General features: G+C 37.2%; 2 protein-coding genes across 2 annotated transcripts in view; one reads left to right on the top strand and one right to left on the bottom strand.

Annotated features, from left to right (window-relative positions):
• Positions 1-14,661, top strand: part of LOC134669332 (unconventional myosin-IXAa-like) — a 51,672-nt gene extending 37,011 nt beyond the window's left edge. The window contains exons 30-37 of the mRNA XM_063526844.1: positions 348-509; positions 1,062-1,163; positions 1,595-1,732; positions 2,644-2,826; positions 3,482-3,597; positions 4,225-4,366; positions 5,010-5,194; positions 11,027-14,661. Coding sequence (XP_063382914.1) covers positions 348-509; positions 1,062-1,163; positions 1,595-1,732; positions 2,644-2,826; positions 3,482-3,597; positions 4,225-4,366; positions 5,010-5,194; positions 11,027-11,168 — 1,170 coding nt within the window. The 3' untranslated portion in view covers positions 11,169-14,661. The remainder of the gene's footprint in view (positions 1-347; positions 510-1,061; positions 1,164-1,594; positions 1,733-2,643; positions 2,827-3,481; positions 3,598-4,224; positions 4,367-5,009; positions 5,195-11,026) is intronic.
• LOC134669498 (uncharacterized) lies at positions 14,646-16,740 on the bottom strand. The gene is made up of 2 exons (XM_063527086.1): positions 15,612-16,740; positions 14,646-15,218 (listed from the first exon to the last, which is right to left on the bottom strand). Exons 1-2 carry the CDS (start codon positions 16,667-16,669, stop codon positions 14,693-14,695), a joined length of 1,584 nt encoding a protein of 527 aa, XP_063383156.1. The 5' UTR covers positions 16,670-16,740; the 3' UTR covers positions 14,646-14,692.
• Between the last annotated feature and the right edge of the window lie 4,712 nt (positions 16,741-21,452).

The following is a 21,452-nucleotide window of genomic DNA, read 5'->3' as shown; positions in this document are numbered from 1 at the left end:
CTGAATTTAAATATTTCTTGTCTAGCACCTAGTGTATACCTAACTTACTGAGCAATTTTTGATGAGTAAGGTGTCTATGGACTAGTATTATGGTCCGTGTGACATTATTGCATTTTGACTGATATAAAAAAAGTGAGTTTAACCCTTTCGCCGCCACGTCAATGAAGTAATAAAGTGTCATCAGCGCCATGTCAAAAATTGCTCGTACACAAACCTGATCAAAACTACGACTTGATATCAAGCCGTGGCGTGTGGGGCACGAAATTTTCGGACTTCATATCAAGTCAATGGCGGCGAAAGGGTTAATGGCGTCGTCGATTGTCGGCTGAGCTAATTTCTTTTTCCAGGTGGACGATCCAATACAGTACAAAGGGCATACGTTTATCCTCTCAATGATAAACATACCTACGGAATGCGAGATCTGCAAGACGTTCTTCATGTGGCCCATCGAGCGGTCGCTCATCTGCCAGACGTGTAGGCTGGCGTCACACAAGAAGTGCTACATGAAGGTAAACAACCTTTACATTTTTATTTCATATTCTCAAGTAATGAAAAGTACAATCGGTTCCTACAATAACAAGGTAGATTTGTTTTAGGGCATCCATTCTTGAAAATAATATTTCTTTTTTGATCTTCTCTTGTGAAATCTAGTCGTGTCCATACATTACCCGTTTTCTTTGTAATATAAATCAACATTATAGGCCAGCTTCCTTCCTAGCATGTCAAATCAAAGATCAAACTAACTGGTAATTACGAAGTTACCATGAGATAAAACACTTTGATTCGATATTTTATTTTTTGCAAAACGTGTTTGACGAAGTAATTTCAGTGTGTTTTCGTAACTTGGTACAATTTAATTCTTTCATAGCAAATTTCGGCATTTTCTTATAACTTGTTTTGTCCTAGTTTGCTAACAATAAACTTGATTACTAGATGTAATTTTATTTTTTATAATATTATAAATTGTTTAGGGTTTTAAACCCACGAGCATGATTCGCGAACAGGCATCATCAACCCCCTTTTGATCAGCATTGATGTAATCAGTTGTGGTTGTGTGGCAGGTGCTGCAGTGCCGCAAGGAGGCGGGCGCGGCCTCGGCCGCCATCGTGGGCGCCGTGGACGCCGGCGGCCGCGAGCAGCTCGGCGTCTGCAAGCGGGGAAAGGTCAATCAAAAATATTCATATTTAAATACTGGCAGGGTCGCCATGTAATGTGCGGATTAAGTGAAACGCGTACATGCTATAATGTTGGATCTTAAGTCGCGCGAGCTGCTGTGAATTATGCTAGTCGTACAGATCCAGCTCTTCTGTAATGGCTAGAAAACATTCTATAACATGAATCAATTTTTTTGCTCTTATTTGAATTGTGACCTAGGAACACAAAATTCTTAGGCTGTTTTTTTACCACCTCTGCTAAAGTGGATGTAAATGTAAAAAAATAATAAAATAAGTAGTCCTGTTTGTGTAACGATTGCACATATATACTAGCCAAGTATAATTGTTAGAAAAATATTACACGTTTTTGCGCCAATCAGTAAAAAATCACGACTAGAAATTATTTAAAATAATGACAATTAATAATAATCTGATTGTAGGTGTTCGGTGTCCCTCTAAGCGAATTACCGACGGGCGACAGCAACATCCCGATAGTCGTGGACCGCCTCATCACCACCATCGAGATGACCGGCCTCTACACCGAGGGGCTCTACAGGAAAAGCGGACTCAGTTCCAAGGTACACGCTCATTTGATCGTTGAATTTGATGACAATTTGGATAAAATTGTATTTGTTCACCCTTTGAGATGTCTGACTATACAGTGCTAATAAACAAAAATATTATTAACATAAGGTATTTAATTTAGGATCTTTGTTAAGATCTCACGGGAAAAGTCAATGTCAACAAGTAATTTTATGTCAGTCAATCGATGTCAACATTTTGGCTACTTTACTATTTTTACTCGAGAATGGCAAAAGTCGCTACTTGGTGACCGCCGACATTCGGACACTCGCCTTGGACATCAGTTTATCGTCAGCGTCTAATATTTTCCTATATCCATTTCGCTGATCTTTCGGTTTACAATTTCTTAATACTACTACTCAATGAAACAACAGGCGATAGGTAATAACCCCCTTATTCATAAACGCGCTACAACCTTAATTACCTAATCGTTCCTTATCTGTCATTTTGACTCATGTATTTGTAAAGTTTTATGAATAAGGTACTAACTCAGAACACCTAGTTTCAAAAGAAGTAGTACAGAGCAATTTTTTTCATGAAATCGATGCTGCCAAAAATACAGGGGAGCGGGGGACGATGTGAGCGAGTCCCGTGCCGTGATTGGTCCATTCAAAGACCGTATTTGTGGCAGAGGGGGTAGCGCGACTATGCTATGTCTGGAGGATGTCTTGTCTGTGGCAGGCGTGGCTCACTCCGCGATTTCGACGCTTTGCTACAGGTAGCTAAAAGTACATCCCTTCGGCCCCAATTTTAGGGTTTGCCATAAGCCGCGCGTGGGCTGTCGCCACCTAGCGGCCATATCTGTGCTGATCGTAACAGACGCGTTTTGTTAGGGAGTGAGTCTTCTGTACCTAGTACTATTATTTATTCTGTGTCTGTGGGTACTAAGTGCGTGTATGATATGTAGGTGCGCGAGCTGCGGCGGCTGCTGGACGAGCGGCCGGAGGAGGGCGTGGAGCGGCTGGAGCTGTACGCCGTGCACGTGCGCGCCTCCGTGCTCAAGGGGTTCTTCCGCGACCTGCCCGAGCCGCTGCTCACCTTCGACCTCTACGACGACTTCATCATCGCCGCAGACATCTCCGACCCCGCGGTATGTCACACCATCACTCGGCTAGGCCTCTGTTTCACCGACATACAGAGAGATTAAGGCCTGTGCACACCGGCTGCGTGTGCGTAACGTGCACGTGCGCGTGCGGCGTTGTAGTATACAGATCCTTATGAGAGATGGCACACCGCTTGCGTGACGTGTGCGTGTGCGGCTCCAACATTTTAGCGCACGCACACGCGCACGTCACGCACACGCAAGCCGGTGTTGCTCGGCCTTTAGAGTCGCGCCAGATACACGTGTTAGGGCCACTTGCACCATTCAGTAACCCGGGTTAAACCTGGAGTTACCATGGTTACCAATACAATTTGACACTGGGTTAACGGTTTAACCGGTTAACCTCAGGTTAGGGGGATGGTGCAAGTGGCGCTTACAAGCTATGCTTCAAAACTATATGACAAGAATTTTGCCTGCCTAGTTAACAAAATTTATTGGCAGACTTTTTCATTTATATATTGTTTTGGATTATGACGTGTTCCTCTGCACAGACTCTAACAATTCGCTGTACTTGTCTGAGTAAGGTGGAATTTGGCCTAATTTTTCAAACGTCCAAATGTGTTTCGCTCCCAACTTTTATGTAAGCATCTCTCTTCATAATGTGTACTGTGTTGTATTTTTACAATAATGATTTTATTTACAGGAACGAGTGTCTAGTATATTTACGATTCTAAGAAAGTTACCCAAGCCCAATTTCGACCTGGTGGAGAGGCTAATATTCCACTTGGCGAGGGTAGCTTTAGGAGAAGAAAATAACAGGTAAACAATAGTTTTTTGCTAATAAAAACAGATAAACAAATTGAAGGTTTAAGCTGCTTAGCCTTTAGGTCGACTTAACACCTAATCTTAAATATAATCTTAATCAGTTATTTGTTATAATTAGAGGGAAACGCCATTGTGTGTGTGTACGTGAGCCATACTGAAAGTTTCTGGATGCTGATATATGAGACGACTTATTTTTTCTAAGTGGCCAGTTCCAAGAATTTTCAGTATGCCCTACGTAGTAGCGAAAGCGAGGGGATGATACATCTTCTTATTATCTGGGTGGACGCTCACTCCTGGCGTGCGACGTTATACGAGCGGCCCGTACGGAGCAGCTTGCCGCCGCCCGCTGAATACTTGCCACTCAGACCGTATCATAGACTAGGAATCCTCTAGGCGGAGCTTAGAGCAATTATTTCATGAAACCGATGCTGCCAAAAATACAGGGGTGCGGGGGTGAGCGAGTCCCGTGCCGTGATTGGTACATTCAAAGACACGGACTACGACACTTGATTCGAAAATTATATTATATTTGTGGCAGAGGGGGTAGCGCTACTATGCCCAGTCCGGAGGAAGTCTTGTCTGTGGACCGTACTATTTACACATGGTGTATGTATTGTGCAGGATGGGCCCGAACGCGCTGGCGATCGTGTTCGCGCCGTGCATCCTGCGCACGCACAAGGTGCAACCCGCGCAGGACTCGCTGCACGACATCGCGCGCCAGACCGCCTGCCTCGAGGCCATCCTCTCCGACAAGATCCGCACCGTGAGTACACTCCACTGGCAACTAAACGCGCCTACTAATACGTCACGTCCGACGAAATTAAACATCCCGCAAATGTAAACATACTGTAGGAGTGGGCGCAAAAAACTCGAAATAATTAACCACGTCTTTCTATTAATATAATTGTAATTTCTGTAATTGGTTCATTATATCTATTTAAGATTCCATTGTTATTTAGTTAGCTGTTGGATCTCCTTATGTAAATAAATATTACGGGTTAACAATATTAGTTGATCTTTGAAATGTAGTAATTTTCTGGGTCAAAATAATCAATTTGTTTTAGTAGCAGTGTAAACAATGACTATTATCATTATATATTAGAGAAATGGCAGCCTCTAAGGCCCTTGTTAGTCAGTTCATGGTAGGGAATTTCAATAAAATTTGTTATAAAACGTTGGGACCTTCACCAAGATGACGACAGAGCCAATAGCGCCATTGTTTAGGAAGTTTGAATAGAGATTTTTTGACTTCTTCATTTTAGGAAACTGCGGCATTCATGTTAAACAAGTGTAAACGTTTACAAGCGGCCTAAGTGCATGCTGCTCAGATTACTTTGACGCAGTTCACTTGCCCCTGAAGCCGTACTCTTACTTAGATTTACCGCAACTGATTGAATACTTGTCAGGTCCGCGGCATGCTGCAAGACATCGCGACACTGGACACGGCGTGCCACACGGCCACGGACCGGCTGTCCTCCCTGCGCAGCGCGCAGCCCGAAGAGCGTCGCGAGGAGCGCCTGCTCGTCGGGCACATCTGCGAGATACAGAAGGAGAAGGCCATACTCACCTCCAACCTGCCCACGCTTATCAGGTATGGCTGCTTCTGTCCGCCTCGTTTGCCTTTTGAACGCCACATCCGTGACATTGTGTTTGATCTGGCGAATACACCGCTTGTACGCCAGTCGCGAATCGTTCGCGCGCTTCATATCGTACTTCAGTCATTAAATCCATACTGTCAAAAATATGTATGTACACCTTAATGTGAGAGCAATAAGGTCGTGTATACATATTTTTGGAGCTTTTCCCGTGACGATATGCACCGTGCGAAATGCAGCCTAGCAGTTAACGATCCTTTCGAAAATAGGTCGCGATTGCGATAGCGGCACATTCGCTAGATCTGGAAGCACAACTTGGCTACGTTATTCAGCAGTTGAAATCCTTAACTGCTGAATAACGTAGCGTTAAACATGAGCTAATTTTGTTTCTAGCTCTCGCTTAATTCATTCATGGCGTTCAAAGAGTTCAAAATAGAAATAGTTATTTTGGCAGTAAATATGAAAACACTTAAAAGAAACGGAGTGGATAAGTGTTGGCATATTAATTGATGGCCGCTGGCTATTTCTAGCTTTGTAAATAACCACAAATAATATAGATATATTTGCTTTTACAGGTTAAACGTCACTACGCATGTGACGTTGTTGACGTTTCTATACGTTTATCGTACTAGCGTTTATGTATAATATGCGATTGATCTGCGGATGCCTCATAAACTGTAGATGTCGCCTCTAAACCCGTGTCGCTTCGTGTCGCCGTTATCTTGCATGACATGACAGCTCCGGCTCGCTATACGCTGTTGCCCGCCCGCCTTATAAGCTTTTAAATCGTACCAAAACCTCATCTTTAGTTTTACCACGAGTCACTGACAGTATCGAAACTGACATATTCACTAACGTCTACTTAACTTACTTTCTATACATCTCGCTCGCACAAATATACGAGTATGAGCGAGATGTATAGAAAGTAAGTTACGTACACGCTAGTGAATATGTCATTATTAATAAAGTCAGTGACTCATGGTAAGGGTACTGACATTTAATTTAGCCTTTTTTAGGCCTTAAATGATGCCTACTTGTTTTTTTTTTTAACTCGAGCTAAATTTCTCCAGATATCTATTTCTCAGAAATTAATTGGCATTTATATTCCTAAAATTACTAAATGTTTAAATGGTTCAAAGAATGATTTGATTACAAAACTGGCAAGATCTATACCGTGCCCAGAGTTTGACTGCTGATGTAGATAGCGCTTTATGGCGCTATTGTTTCGTGGATGTACGGATATGCCATCCACATCGGCATTTAATATAGAAGCACAATTATTTTCTTTCATTTTCCAACCCTTCTACAATCAGTTTGTATTTATCATACTTTCCCAGTCAAGTTCAGTTCAGTAGCAGAAAAACTAAGTTTTTGGTCCATTTAATTCTGTTATCTCAATAGGTCATATACACGATTATCTTCCAAGGATTGGCTTACATTGTAACTGTAAGCCTTACAGTGTTATAAGGCGACACCATTCCTAAACGCGATTAATTTCAGGACTATTTGGGAATGCGACCCCGAGCCTTCGCACATGCTCGGCGCCACTTCGATCCCCGTCTGCTGTTACCGAAGATTGTCCTCGCAGGATTCCTCCGAGTGTCTAGTCGTTCACAAGTCACCGACCAGATATATCGACGAAGATTCCGAGAGTTTAGTCGATCAGAGGACAGCGACCAAATATATCGACGAAGATTCCGAGTGTCTAGTCGATCAGAAGTCAGCCACCGAATATATCGACGAAGGTTCCTCCGAGTAGACGGTCGGTCAGAAGGCGGCGACCAATGATTTCGACGAACTGACATAAACTGTCTCATGTAATATCCCAATTGAATTTTACGCGGCGAGGTTTTCACGGCATCTGAGGCTTTTCCCGATTGATCGTATGTGTACAGATTCGCTAGTACTCTAATCGTGTTAGATTTAATAAATTTAGAATTTTATGTTAAAGTAAAATCTTTCTCGATCAATGGTTTACATTGTGTTAAATCAGCGGTCGGCAACAAGCGGCCCGCGGGTCGCATGCGGCCCGTGAACCTCTCGGTTGCGGCCCGCGAGCCTCCCTGGTTATTTTGTATATAATATTAACAAACGACAATGTCTGCTAAAGTCACAAATATTATCAATGACCGGCCCGCGTCAACTTCGTTAACTACTATATGGCCCTTGGCTGCTAAAAGGTTGCCGACCGCTGTGTTAAATTATTGTTTTTATTTATTTGAAATCGATTTCATTAATATCAAAACTTTTATTATTATCGATACTCTCATAGGTTTGTTTATATTAACGATTTATTTACGCTGGTACCTGCGGCGATGAAGCGAGAAGCAAAGGACTATTTTCTCGGTCAAGCAATTACCGTGGAGAATTAGGATTGTTCATTTTTTTAGACCCCCATTTTTATTTTATTTTCTGAAAATATAGGTTAATTTAAGATACCAATTTGAATGATTTAGTAATTCGTGGCTCGGTTGAATATTTATAATTTATTGAAAATATGAGATACGACTTCTCGTAAATTACATGTCGTCGGCTGATTAGGATAATGCACAAGCAACAACAAGCATTAAAAAAATAGTTGTCATTGTCAATTGATTGTAATGTCACCTGTCGACAATGTCAGTGTCACGTGTTTCTATAAATAACAATCATCTGGAATGGAAAACTCGTTTATTTTGAATCATTAATTTCAAAATACCTACGCTATAAATTTGAGAAAGCTGATTCCAGAAATCTGCCTAAGTTATATAATATAACTTAGTTTTATTGGAGTATGTATCCATATAGCATCCAACTCCAACCATAACTTGGCTGAAATCAAGGGAGCAAAAATACAAATGTAAGTTACCTACATCATATATATTTTAACTGATTCGATTTGTAAGAAGATTGGATTCATAAAATCGTTACAAGCGTCCATTGCTAAAGGTAGCTTAGCACCCAGTGGGTGCTTTCTACCGGCTTGTCACCATTGTTTGGATATTGTACTACATACTTATACTACTATATTAGGAACATGCCAATTTTGCTAATTATATCCTATTATTTCAGGTCATCGTGATTCCTATTTAGATACAGCTGTGAGATATGTAACTGCACTTGGGCCCAGAACAAAGTTGAGCATTTTGTATTGAAACGAACGTCATATTAATTATTAATCGTCGTAATACTTTACGACCGTAAATAATGCCTGGGAACAGAGTAAATAACAAACCATACACTTCTCTTCTGGATGGTCAACAAGAAGCCATCATTGTCAGATGCTCGTGCAGAACATGATAAACATACATTTAATGTAAAGTTACTATTTTTTTTGGAAACATATATAACATATTTCCCAAATTAATAAAAAAGTAGGTAAACAAAAACATGTTTTATTATTCACAACTATTTATTAAGTCTTGTCCACCATGATATCAGCAGCTTGAACTGCAACATGTACCTGGAAATTAGAAATTATATCTTTTTAAAGCAGTTTCAGGCTGAATTTTGAGTATGGCTATGTATTCTTGTATATTCCTTCTTTCTAGTAGGCACCATCTCTGTTTAACGGTTTGCCTTTAGATACTCTGGCTACATTACCACAGAAAATAAATAGATACCACGACCCTACCAATAAAGTGAGCTTTTAAATACTTAATTGTAGTAAATTAAAATTAATTTTATACTTACATCGACGTGATTCTCACAGCAATACTGTGTGTAACACGTGAAGTAGGTAGGTATTCCAAGTTTAATTCACGGCACCATCTTTCACGTCGTAGGTCTTCGTGGATTCGAACTATTATTTTTGTGAATCATTCCCACACATAGGAATAAGGTTTTTGATATATTATTAAGCAATGAAATCTACTGTTTAGGTATTAATTATAAATCAAATTGTAACAAACAAGCGCAGCGGTTTAACTGAAAAATATTGTTATGACAATCGATGACAATGATAACTTTGACAATACGTGAGTGACGGATTTATTTACTATGGTTCGATAACTTTTATTATGCAATGACTTTACATTCAGCCCGGGAGAAGGTCAAACTAAGGTCATAAGGATATTTGTTGAAATATCTTCAATCTCCAATTATTATATCGCAGCAAATGTCGGAAACTGTTTAAAAACCTTATATCTCGAAATAGTTTTCGAAATAGAACATTTGAAAAAAAATGAACAATCCTAATTGTACAAATCATAAACAAAAGAAATATGTATTATAACCGCTGATCGCTAAACTGAAAATCGTAATTCTAGACCAAAAAAACAATGACAATGTTGCCACTGCAATAATTTGTTTGTAATAGTAAATTCCTTTTTACATATAAACACGTTAAGATAATTTATTTATTGGTAATTTTACTCCTACGATTTAAAAAAAGTATTTTTATTTACTTATTTTTACAAAAATACAAGACGCCTTAGTAAAAAGTGGCTACATTGTCTTACTTTTTTGAATTACGATTTTCAGTTTAGATGTTGTTTTACACCGCCAGCGAGTACTGTACGGATAAATATCGTTCGCAAAGAAACCAACGCTACTCGCTGATCGCCGCCGGGCCCGCCGGATGGATACCTGCCATACGTCAGGTCAGGTATTATAGTTCGGTGAAGGCACGGCATAGACTATAGGAATCCTCTAGACGGAGTTTAGAACAATTATTTCATGAAACCGATGCTGCCAAAAATACAGGGGTGCGGGGGACGAGGTGAGCGAGTCCCGTGCCGTGATTAGCCCGTTCAAAGACACGGGCGTCACACAAAGACACTTTGACTCAAACATGGAGTAAAACTACCGTATATTTGTGGCAGAGGAGGTAGAGTCTGACCAGCGAGTCGTGGCACAAAAAAACGCGGGAATTTCAGTATAAACCGCACCTGGTAATAAAATTACTATGAAATTCAATGACAGCTTATTTGATAGAGTCTGGCTAGCCAAAAATTGTTGACAGATAATTCGTTGTTGTATCACCAATTGTCTATGATTTAAAAAAAAGCTAAAAGTCAGTTGTCAATTTATGTCATTCATTCAAATTGTTTGCGGTTTTTATGGGGTTTATTTTAAATAATATTAATAATTTCTATGCTGAGTGAGGTTCACAAACTATTATTTAAGCTCGTAAATAATTACGACAATGTGCGAAGTCGACGTGTAGCGTTGTATAATGAAAAAGTGCAATGTTTACAACTTCTAACCAAATGTAAACAAATTAGGAGGTTGGTGCTTTATAAATATTTTGATACTTTAAGTACTAGTTCTAACATTTGCCGATTACTTTGATTAAGTACGTGAATTTATTAATGCCTGAATCTCATAAATAGGACAAGTGTATAAAGAAACGGATAAATTAAAAGTTCTGAAAAATATCTATAAAATCTAAATATTGGAACGTAAACATGTGTGTTTGTCGTTGACTGTACTTTAAACAGTGGTAGAAATTATGTGAGCTGACTTAAACGTTTATTTAGCTTATTTCCTTAGGTACGTTACTTGTGCACAGAATATCAAAGATATTGTCTAGTATCAAAACTATAATTCCTACTACACAGAGTGTGACCAGCCCAAGATTTTTTTAATTTCCCGCCAATAATTTAGGTAAAATTTCAGTAGCCAGACTCTAGGAAAAAAAGTTGTAATATAAAGAATATTAAAAGTAAATATTTATTTATTTATTTTATTTTAAAATGAAAGTTATTACAAAATAAGAATATTAATAAATAAATAATAATATGAATAAGAATATTAAGAAATAGCTGGTCAGACTAGCGTTAATACGCTCAGTCTGGAGGATGTCTTGTCTGTGACGCACGGTAACGTGTTTTGTATTCTGTATGCAGGGCGACGTCGGACGATGACCTGCTGTCGGCCACGGAGCAGGACGGCGAGTTCGGCAGCACGGACGACCTGAGCGGGCTGTCGGCGCGCTCGCAGCGCCTGCTGCACCGCCAGCTCTCCTCCGACGACCCCATCATGGTGTAGCAGCCCCGCGCGCCGGCCACTGTCCGGACTGACCCCGTCAGATTACACAACTATCAGCTAGATGCACATAAGCGTCGTCATACCGCCTCATGCTCGCGCGTGCCGCTTTTATGACAAATAACGAACCTGCCGCTACAGCGAGAGGTTACTTTTAGGTAAATATTTAGAAAAGTTCTTATTAGATGAACGGCAGGACACTGACCTCTGTATTGTATTCAGAATGTACTGAATGTCCGACGACCTTAATGTCGTTACATTGCAATGACAAGAAAAACTGTTCTTACTATTGTTTATTATTCCATAAAATGGGGTGACTTTACAAAAGACCGGAATACTTTGATAGAGACAAATTAAAATAAAAAGCATTATTATTAATTAACTGAATCTATTTGAATGAGCGGAAGTTCATTTACTGGTGCTGCAAAAAAAATATTTTGGCCTAATAATAATTCACAGTCACCCCATTTTATGGTACACGACTGTTCAAATTGGTGTCAAGCTCTATAAGAATAACCCTAAATAAAAAAGTATCAGTCGTTGGAGCTATAAAATTCTATTCTGAAAACTTGAGAGTTTTCAAACTACTCGATATTAGAAACTTGTTTTTAGGGGCTTTATGGTGCGAAAAGCAATCTTTTGTTTAGTGTAGGGGTTGACGCCCAAATGTGTACTATTGAAATGAAGCCTATTAGGTTGTGTACAAAACTCATCCGACCAGTTGCATCGATATTCTTGCCGTGGTACCTTACGCTATGGTAAGGAGATGTGTTAGTCATTAGCGTTGATGTTTACTCGTACGGTGAAATGTGATCATTGTGTCTTTATTACGTTAATGTTCAAAGGGCGTTCGGGACCCGAACGGACGCGCCATTCTCGGTTCCTCAGTTTGTTAGTATATTGACATCAGAATGTCTTCATGTTTGGTTCTGTTATTCCTACAAGATGTTGATGTTTCTCTCGTTATTGAAGTTACTATATTCTTGCCAGTAGTCGAGCCACGAGCAGTCGCGGCCGAAGGCAATCTAGACGAGTACTTAAATAGTTATAGTGATCTCATACATTAATTTAAAAGTGTATGGTAAGACTTTAACATTCCGTTGTGCGTTGACCACACGCGAAACATTCCACATTTCACATATTAGAGATTTGAGGCGAAATGTGTCCACATAACTAAGTGGAAGAAAACGAATTAATAGTTTGTCTCCGGCCGGCAGCGAGCTGAGCTCTGCGGTGAACGTTCTTGAGTGATTCCTTATTTTTTTAGTAAGTATTAAACTCTTTCAAAACTTTATACATGTATTGGGAGTTTTGTTCTTCAAAATTGTTACCAGATTTGAAGAAGAAACTATTCACTAAAACAATAAATACAAATAAAAAAAGTGAAATACTATGTTTAAATAGCCGAGTTCACTCGCGTTGTCGACTGCCCTTGTGTCGCTGCGGCTGACGTAGAATAGAAAGAGCTTACTCGGGGCGGCGACACGTCGTCCCGCGCGTGTCCAAATGATAATTATGAAAAGTATTTTTCATACAGACTTACCCCCTTATTCATAAACGTTTACTAAAGTTGACAAGCCGATAATAATCGTGTGTCCCTTTCCATCATACCAATACGTCGGAAAGGGACAAACGATTATTATCGGCTTGTCAACTTTAGTAAACGTTTATGAATAAGGGGGTTTATCTTTGCACCGACTTTATATTTTAAGATATATTTTCTGTCTGTACATATGTAAACCTTTACCGAATAGCAATATTGATTTATAGTTCGATGCGAGTATGTTGGGAAATGTTAAATTGAGATTTTACTTTATTTAGGCGATAGTATTTCGATTGTGATTTCAATTCCGTAATCGTTAGAAGAAATAACTATTTTTATCAAATATTACAGTCATTATATTTTTTACTCTGAAACTTGTTTTAACTGTGCTGTTTCCATTTTTAACATGATCATGCTTAATTATATTAACCATTTTAGTTGTGTACTTCCGCCATGACATGCGCAGTCAGGTTGCCATATACGACTACACAAACAGATTACTTACTAGTAAATGTACCTACTTCACTTCATACTTTTAATTTCGCTTCATTATCTAAAGACTGTCTATTCATAAGCTATTGAATTTATTATTAAGTCACAAATATTTTACCTGCTTTCTAATAACTTAGTCAACTATTATACAACGAATATCTGAGAAATTTATCATTTAACTATATTTATATATTCATGTTGTACCTTTGACCAAGACGAGGTATGTCGCTCAATTATATTCAGGATGGCGCTTTTTATTAAGTTTAATTTGCATCGGTAATACAACGTTTATTATGCCATAATATCCGTTTAGAATCTCAAAAGGGCAATGACTTATTTATAAATTAGTAGAAATTAATTCTTTAGACACGTTATGTTAAAAATTAAGTGCAAAGCATTGGGGTCCTACGTCGCCAGGGCGACGCCGTCGAAACTGCGTGTATTTTCTGTGCCTTTTATATTTTGTGAGAATTGCAATCATTGGCGTGTATTTTGTTGTTGGTGCTCACTGTGGTGTCGATACTCCCAGTAAAATTATATTTTATCGCTACCCTGTTAAATGGATATTAAGTTTCATTTCTAGGTATTTTGTAGGATTCCCCAATTTTAAAACTACCTTGAGCAATGGGAACATACTATACTCATAGGTCATTTTAACATAAAGTTATGCGTTTTGTATAGAATTATAATTATTGTACGATTAAACCCTATGGACACTTTAGAAGTGTGTGTAAATTAAGTTTCTTTTAGTATTTTTTAATTATGTAAATATTTTTATTAGTTTTTAAAACGATTTTAGCAAAGTACCACATTTTATCTAAGAAACTGCTAAAACTCTTTATTACGTAAACAATTTAGTTTCTAAAAGTGCCTATCAATTTTATTGTTCCATAAGTATATGCCCTTCAGGTGCCTATATAAAAAAAATAGCAAAATTAAATTTTTATCAGAATATAGTCATTAACGAATGTGTTGAGGTGGCCTGCTCGGAGGCGTTACGTCGTTGTTGATCCTGTTGCTGTAGTGTTACGTATGGCCTGTCAATGTCTACTACCAACTTATCATGTACCTATCATGTCTAATGTAAATTTAAAACGCGCTTTGGCCATTCTGTTGTGTCTATCGCTTGTGGCAAATAGCATTCTATATATTTAAACAAATATTTGACATGATATTACTTTGATATTATACCAATTATTAAATATGATCTAGAGGTGTTTGTTTAGTATGATTAGTGTGCTAAGGACCAATACTATGCCGTTCAAGTTTGGTTAGATCATATTTCTGTATGCTATTTGACTGTGAACATCCTATGTAATTGTTAATCTTGTAATATACTAATAACATGTATATTGTTCAATTTATTGTTAGGGATCCTATAATGTGTCAATATAATGAATGTAACCAAAATGTTATACTGTATACAAACTATGAAAAAATAAAAATTGCTGTGGAATCAAATGTTTTATTCAGTATCCAAAATTATAAGGTCCTATTGTTTAATATGTATTTGCCAAGGCAAAATTCCAACAGGACATAGGGACCAATTGTAATTTGAGGAAGCTCTTTGCCAAATACCAGTTTGAAACTCTTCTTCACAAACTGTTGTGTTATCCAATAGCTCTTCCTCACATATTTCCATGCAGTCCGATTCTGGATCCTGAGCTACTACTCTGCTAGTTTGACTTGATTGCAAGTCTTCAATGGTGTATACTTTAGTTGAATGTGCAGGACCGGACTCTGGTGTTGAGATTATTTTAGCTAAATTATACATTTTATCAATATTTATTTTGGGAACACTTGGCTCTATCAAATCTAGTAGGGGTTTAATAAAGTAAATCAGATATGGGTTGTATGCCGATATGATAGGTTGAATGAATTTTATATCCATCCATTCACTGGGAACACCTTTGTGGAGGTCCAACAACAGTCCACTTTGTTTCTCATTCGGGAACCAATGTTTATACAAGAGTTTCAACTCTTTCCTCTTCTTATTTCTGGTTTGATCAGGATCAGATCTGAAAGTGGAAGTAGCTTTGTTTTAAAATGTAGACATGGAGTGGATTTTAGTATTGATGTTCTTGTATAAATCATGGAACTGAAACATTGTTTATATAAACCCATGAAAAACTATTCTGTTACAATAAAGACCCAACTTGTACAGGAAACCATGTAATACATCTAAACCTGGTAGGGTCATTGTGCTACTTTTCGTCCGGTGTCAGTTTCCGTCCACTTTACGAAGTTTGAATATACACCTTCATTGCTGCACAAATTTGGACTTATTACATCTTTAATATCTAAACAATTCATCTATCTACATAAAAATTATATACTAATCCATCAAGTGGACGGAAACTGACACAATTACCCCATATTGATAATATTTCAAAATGAAATAATTTACTCACCCTTTTATTTTATGACTGAACAACACAGATTTTTTCAGTGCTTGTAATATTTCTGAAACCCACAGAGCAGCAAGCTTGCGTTTTTCACTGTCATTTTCTTCATTTGTAAATTTAATTAAATCTTGGACAAAGTCCATTAGCAAATCATTTGTTTGCAAGAATGTGAGCAGTACTTCAAAACACTGAACATACTGAAAACTGAGCTTGCCTTTGATATAAAAATCATTTTCACACAAATAATGTAACAGGTCCGAAGATAGGAATAGTGAGTCCTCACTAGTCAAAGCTTTGTTCACTAAAGCAGGTGTATTTTTAGATTTTAGCAGTCTCTTAGCATTGATATTTAGAGTGTTGACTAAAGACACAATAGATACAGTTTTGAGGTTGGAAAAGTCCATACTATTAGCAAATAAATCCCTTGCATCATTTATAATAGCTTCCCTCATATTGTTGTCAGTAATATCGCTTACATTCTTTATTTTACAGCTGGGGCTTGCACATATGCTCAATGTTGTACAGAAATTAATTAGAACTGATATTTTAATTTCATCTGTACTATTTATTTCCTTATGGCCAGATACAAAATCTTTTATAAATTCTCTATGCTTTAACCAATAATTATTGTTTAACCATTCCAGGCCTATTAATGATGCTTCTCTGAGTATCTCAATTGATGGTAGAACATTATTATGTGCAGTGTCATGTCTCAAATCTATGATCCAATCTGGAACATCAGAAACTCTGGCCGCCTGATGTAAACTCGTGCCTTTGGCTATTTCTGCATCAAGCATGTGATTGACAAACCGCATCATTGCAGTGGCATATGCCAAGCGAAGTAATTTTTCATTTCCTTGTGTAGAATCCTGAATGTGAACTTCCAGTAGACCAAGGGTAGACTCGATGCCAGCCGGGAGAGAGGGACATCTCGCTTTCCACACTAATAATATTTCAAGTGCTTCTTGTTTACTTTTTAACGAGGGCGAAGAATAAATCTTTTCATACACCTCAAACCACTCTTTGCTATCAAACCAGGGTACAATTTGACAAGACTGACTCATTTTTAACCTTAGATTATATGATTTATATGTAATTAAAAGAGAAAGCGCCTGTATATAATGAGCAATCCAGCATTTTGAGCATACATTTTGAGGTTATCTTCATCTGTCATTAATTTTATATCAAATGTCAAATATTTCGGGGGATACGTTTAGAAACCTGCGCGATAAACGTTTCAGGGCCATAGACTTATAATATATAGAGACGGGGTCTCAGCGAGCTGTCACTGTTGCCACTTTTGTCACAGAATAAATAATAGTACTACCGTACAGAAAGGAAGCTTCCTACAAAACCGAAGTTTGACAGCGGTTCAGGGTCGAATCATGCTATCCCTTTCTAATACATGGCACTATCCCTTTCGGCTAATTAGGGTTGTCAAAATTCAAGTGATTATCTTATCTGTGGTCGTGCACGCAAAAGGAAGTCAAGTGGTGCCAACCCTAATAATTGCTCGGAGCAATGCTGAGCCGAGCGGAGCCGAGTTTGGCCGAAGTCAGGAGCTTCGCACCCCTGCTTTTGTTTAGTGTACGATTAACAATTTAACACCACCTTGCTGTAGCCATGTCGATAAAGTCATATCGATAAACTAGCCACATTTCTTACAATTTTAATTTTACTTCAAAGGTTTGACGATATCTAAAATGAACAAAAACGCTTTTATTCTTTATTGTGGTTATCAGATCATAATTTTATCGTCACGCCCCAGCAGGGAACCAAGGGAAAGTTCAGATATTTAATTAAAATACATAAATACCTACTTAGATATGTGTTCCGCAATAATTGAAATATTTTATTATATTCTAACATATTTATTATTCATTAGCATTTCAATTATGTATATGTTTAACAAAGATATTGAGCTTCAATTAATAGGTATTTCGTTCCGCTGTGTAGCGTTTATCGATATATAACATTATTAAAATCGACTTTTCACATCCCTAAAAGAGCACACATACACGTTTTTACGCACACATACACAGCCTGGATGCATCAAAAAAGGCAACACTTGATTTGAAGTTCACCTTGTCAACAGTATGGTTGTCCTTTTTTGACAAATGGCATTTTAAAAGAGCGAGGAGAGAGAAATGATACGCCGTCAAAGAGAACAGAAAACGTAGGGGCCTTGTTCAGGGCGTTCGAAAATATTTTTTGAACAATAACAACCCTGACCTGAGAAAAAAAAACACGCGCATGAGAATGACCATGCATGACCAGTGACCATATTGCGTATGTTCTGTCCCTCACGGACGCACATCTATATGTATATAGGATCCTACCATTTATGTGCGGACAATATTTTATGGGAGAACTATAGAACTGTTGCTAAAGTGTCCAGCTGGCAGCTGTAAATAATGGAATAAACATACGCTGTCAGTGATTTATGCTTTATACCAATTAAACTAAGACTTTTAGGCCAAAACCCATAGAAATCTCTTCATCTGTTTTTTCCATGATTTCCATTGCGATAAATCCAAGGAAGGGCCTTACGGGCAATATGAAAGGGGCTAGTACAAATGTCACGCACGGGTGGATTTCAAAATCGGGCGAAAAGTTATGGTTCGGTCTTTATAAAAAAAACTAGTGGGTTGTGCGAGTTGCAACTTTTTTATATGTTTTTAAGAACTATTATCTTAATGTTCCTTCAATTACCATCTCCAATAACTTAATAGTTTTTTTTATATAAAATGTTTCATGTGTCTAAAATCATCACCGTCTACCGGAAAAATCTAAACCTTTTTGTTTGCAGTGAAAATTATAGCATACCTATCGTACGATTGCGATTTTTATTTTAGTTAAATCTTATCCATGTTGTTGTTTAACACATGAATAAATATGCAATAATTCCTTCACCGAAAAAGTACATTTAAAAATATTTAAAATTTTGTCACGAATATTCGTCAACACCGTCATGGTTATGTCAATGTGAGCTTATCTCCGTGTATAAACAACAAAATACCGCTAAAGGTCCTTGCCCTATTTTTCACTTTAATATAAAATGCATAAAATGATTTCACTATACATTCCAGTGGCGGATTTCCCATAAGGCACAGTAGGCCCGGGCCTAGGGCGGCAAAATATTAGGGGCGGCAAATTGTGACAAAAAAATTCGCTGATGATAACAAAAAATAACTCAAAATTAGGCCAGGCAACGAATTCTCAAAAAAAGGTACTTATAGAGGGAAATGCATGAAACACAATTTTAATTTGACTTCGTACCTAACTTTATTTGGACTATCTAGGAGGTGAACATATCAAAAGTCCCCGGCCGTAGTCCTTGAGCCGGGGGAAGAAAGGGGTTTGAAGGTCACATTTTTCGGTTTTTCACTTATACATATCTCGAAAACTATGCGTTCTAACGACATGCTCATTATACAAATGAAAGCGGGTAAAATTTGCTACAAGCTACAAGTTTTTTGATATCTTGAGGGCCCCGTTTTTAGGGTTCCGTACCTCAAAAGGAAAAAAACAGAACCATTATAGGATCACTAGTGCGTCTGGCTGTCCGTCTGCCACAGCCTATTTTCTCCGAAACTACTGGACCAATTAAGTTGAAATTTGGCACACATATGTATGTTTGTGACCCAAAGATGGACGTGTAACGTAAATAAATGAATTTTAAATATGGAGGCCATTTTTGGGGGGTAAATGAGAAAATTAAAAATTAAAGTTTTTCAAACTATATCGTGTTACATATCAAATCAAGGAGCTCATTGTAAGAATCTCAAATATATATTTTTTTCATAATTTTAGGATAAATAGTTTAGCAGTTATTCAAGAAAATAGGCAAAAAATGACCATTCCCCTCCTAATTTGTCTTTTAAACTTCTCTGGAATTCGCTGGAGGCCAAAAGAAGGGAAAAAAAATATATGAGTGTTTATAGGTATAGCAAAATAATGTTTTTCTTGTTTCTTTTTTAAATTTTTTGAATGTTTTTGTAGGTACATTAAAAGTCAATGCTATTGGTAAAACTGTCACTTAACCTATGTTCCCATGATCATATCACAAGGACGTATAGTTTCTGAGATATACCTAATAAGCGGAAAACCGAAAAATGTGACCTTCAAACCAAACTCCCCTACCCCCGCTCAAGGGGAATTTTGATATGTTCACCTCCTAAAGAGTCCAAATAAAGTTACTAAGTTAAAAATGTGTCCCAAGCATTTCCCTCTATACTTTTTCGTTGCCTGACCTAAATGTAGTCAATATGATGGGTGATGCTGAGAAAGGGGCGGCTACAAGGCCTGGGGCCTAGGGCGGCAAAGACTGCAAATCCGCCACTGATACATTCACATCATTGAATCGTCAGAAATATCACGAACAAATTTGTAAAACGTAGTTTGTCACAACAGAGCATCATCACCGTTATGCTTTGGTTTAAAGAAGTTACGAATGATATATTAGAAATAATTACCGAAATGAATGGAAAACTACATGAAATTTATTGTGTGGCAAAGACATTAACTACTATTATTCCCATTCTAGAAATAAAAACAAGAAACTCTCAAATCGTCAACACCATACCCATCATCACCGGGAAAAAATGACGACCGGTGATGATTTCATGTGTATGGTGATGACGATTCTCAGAAACTTTTCTAGTTATTTTGGTATAATTCACTATGATATTAAGCTGTATGTTTGAAAAACGTTTTCTATGTCTTCTAACAATGTAATGTTTACCTTATAAATGTTGAATAAATGTAGAAAAAGATATAACTATTCTTTCACACTAGAGGGATGGTTAGGTTTTATATAACATGTTGACTAAGTAGGCAAAATTTAGGTCACTTAGAACTTAGAACATTTTTTTTTGTTTTTTATAATCTAATACATGTAAATCGTGCAACTTAGAGTCTGTAATTGCATGTTAGTCGTGTTAAAACATTGTATTTAAACAAGCAACATCTATTAAGTTTTAAGCGACCATAGGCTACGGTACTGGCTCACTATCCAGATGGCTTTATGTTTTTTGATGATATTACATTAATTGATGTATGTATATAATTACAGCAATTAATAATTATACCATTTGTTAGTCACCCGACCCATTCGGCCCAATACCTAACATTTTGTAACTTATGACATTCATTAAAAATAGGGATCTTGCAACTTATAAAACACTGATTATATAAAAATGTTTAGCTATTAAACAAACTATATATGGATTTAAATCATTACAACTATTTTTAAAGTTAGTTTATAAAACAACAAAAATACAAACATTACAAACTTAGGTAATGAATCAAATTATCAAATAAAAACGTAATATATCATAACAATTACGCTCATTGGTAAGCCAGCAATTTTCTAATATGATATAAATACCAAGTTATGCAGTAGATAAAAGAAGATGCGGGTTTAAACTGATAATAAGAGTACAATATTGATACTATGCTCGTAACATTGAAAAAACCAAAAAAAATAAAATACATAAATTGCATATTTCTGAATATAAATTATTTAAAATTATACAATACAAATACTTGTTATATATTTATTTATTATATGAATAAAATGTATTTTTTATAATTTTCTGAAAATAATTTATGAAGCTAGTCTTATGTTCAAAAACATGTTATTTGTTATGTTTATTAAAGTTCTAAATCCTTACAATTAAAATAGTTTATATTTTTTTAATACGTTTTTAAGACATATGTAATTTAGTTCCCAAATCGTCATTACCGTACATGCAGTGTCATTACCGTCCATAAAATAGTCATTACCATACCATGGTTGTCATCACCATCTTGCGTTTTTATTTTCCGAAAGCGATAACTTCAAAT

The sequence above is a fragment of the Cydia fagiglandana genome, chromosome 12 (assembly GCF_963556715.1).
Source record: "Cydia fagiglandana chromosome 12, ilCydFagi1.1, whole genome shotgun sequence".
NCBI classification, from domain to species: Eukaryota; Metazoa; Arthropoda; class Insecta; order Lepidoptera; family Tortricidae; genus Cydia; species Cydia fagiglandana.
The sequence above is the reverse complement of the archived record's forward strand: the minus strand, read 5'-3'. Positions and strand labels throughout refer to the sequence as shown.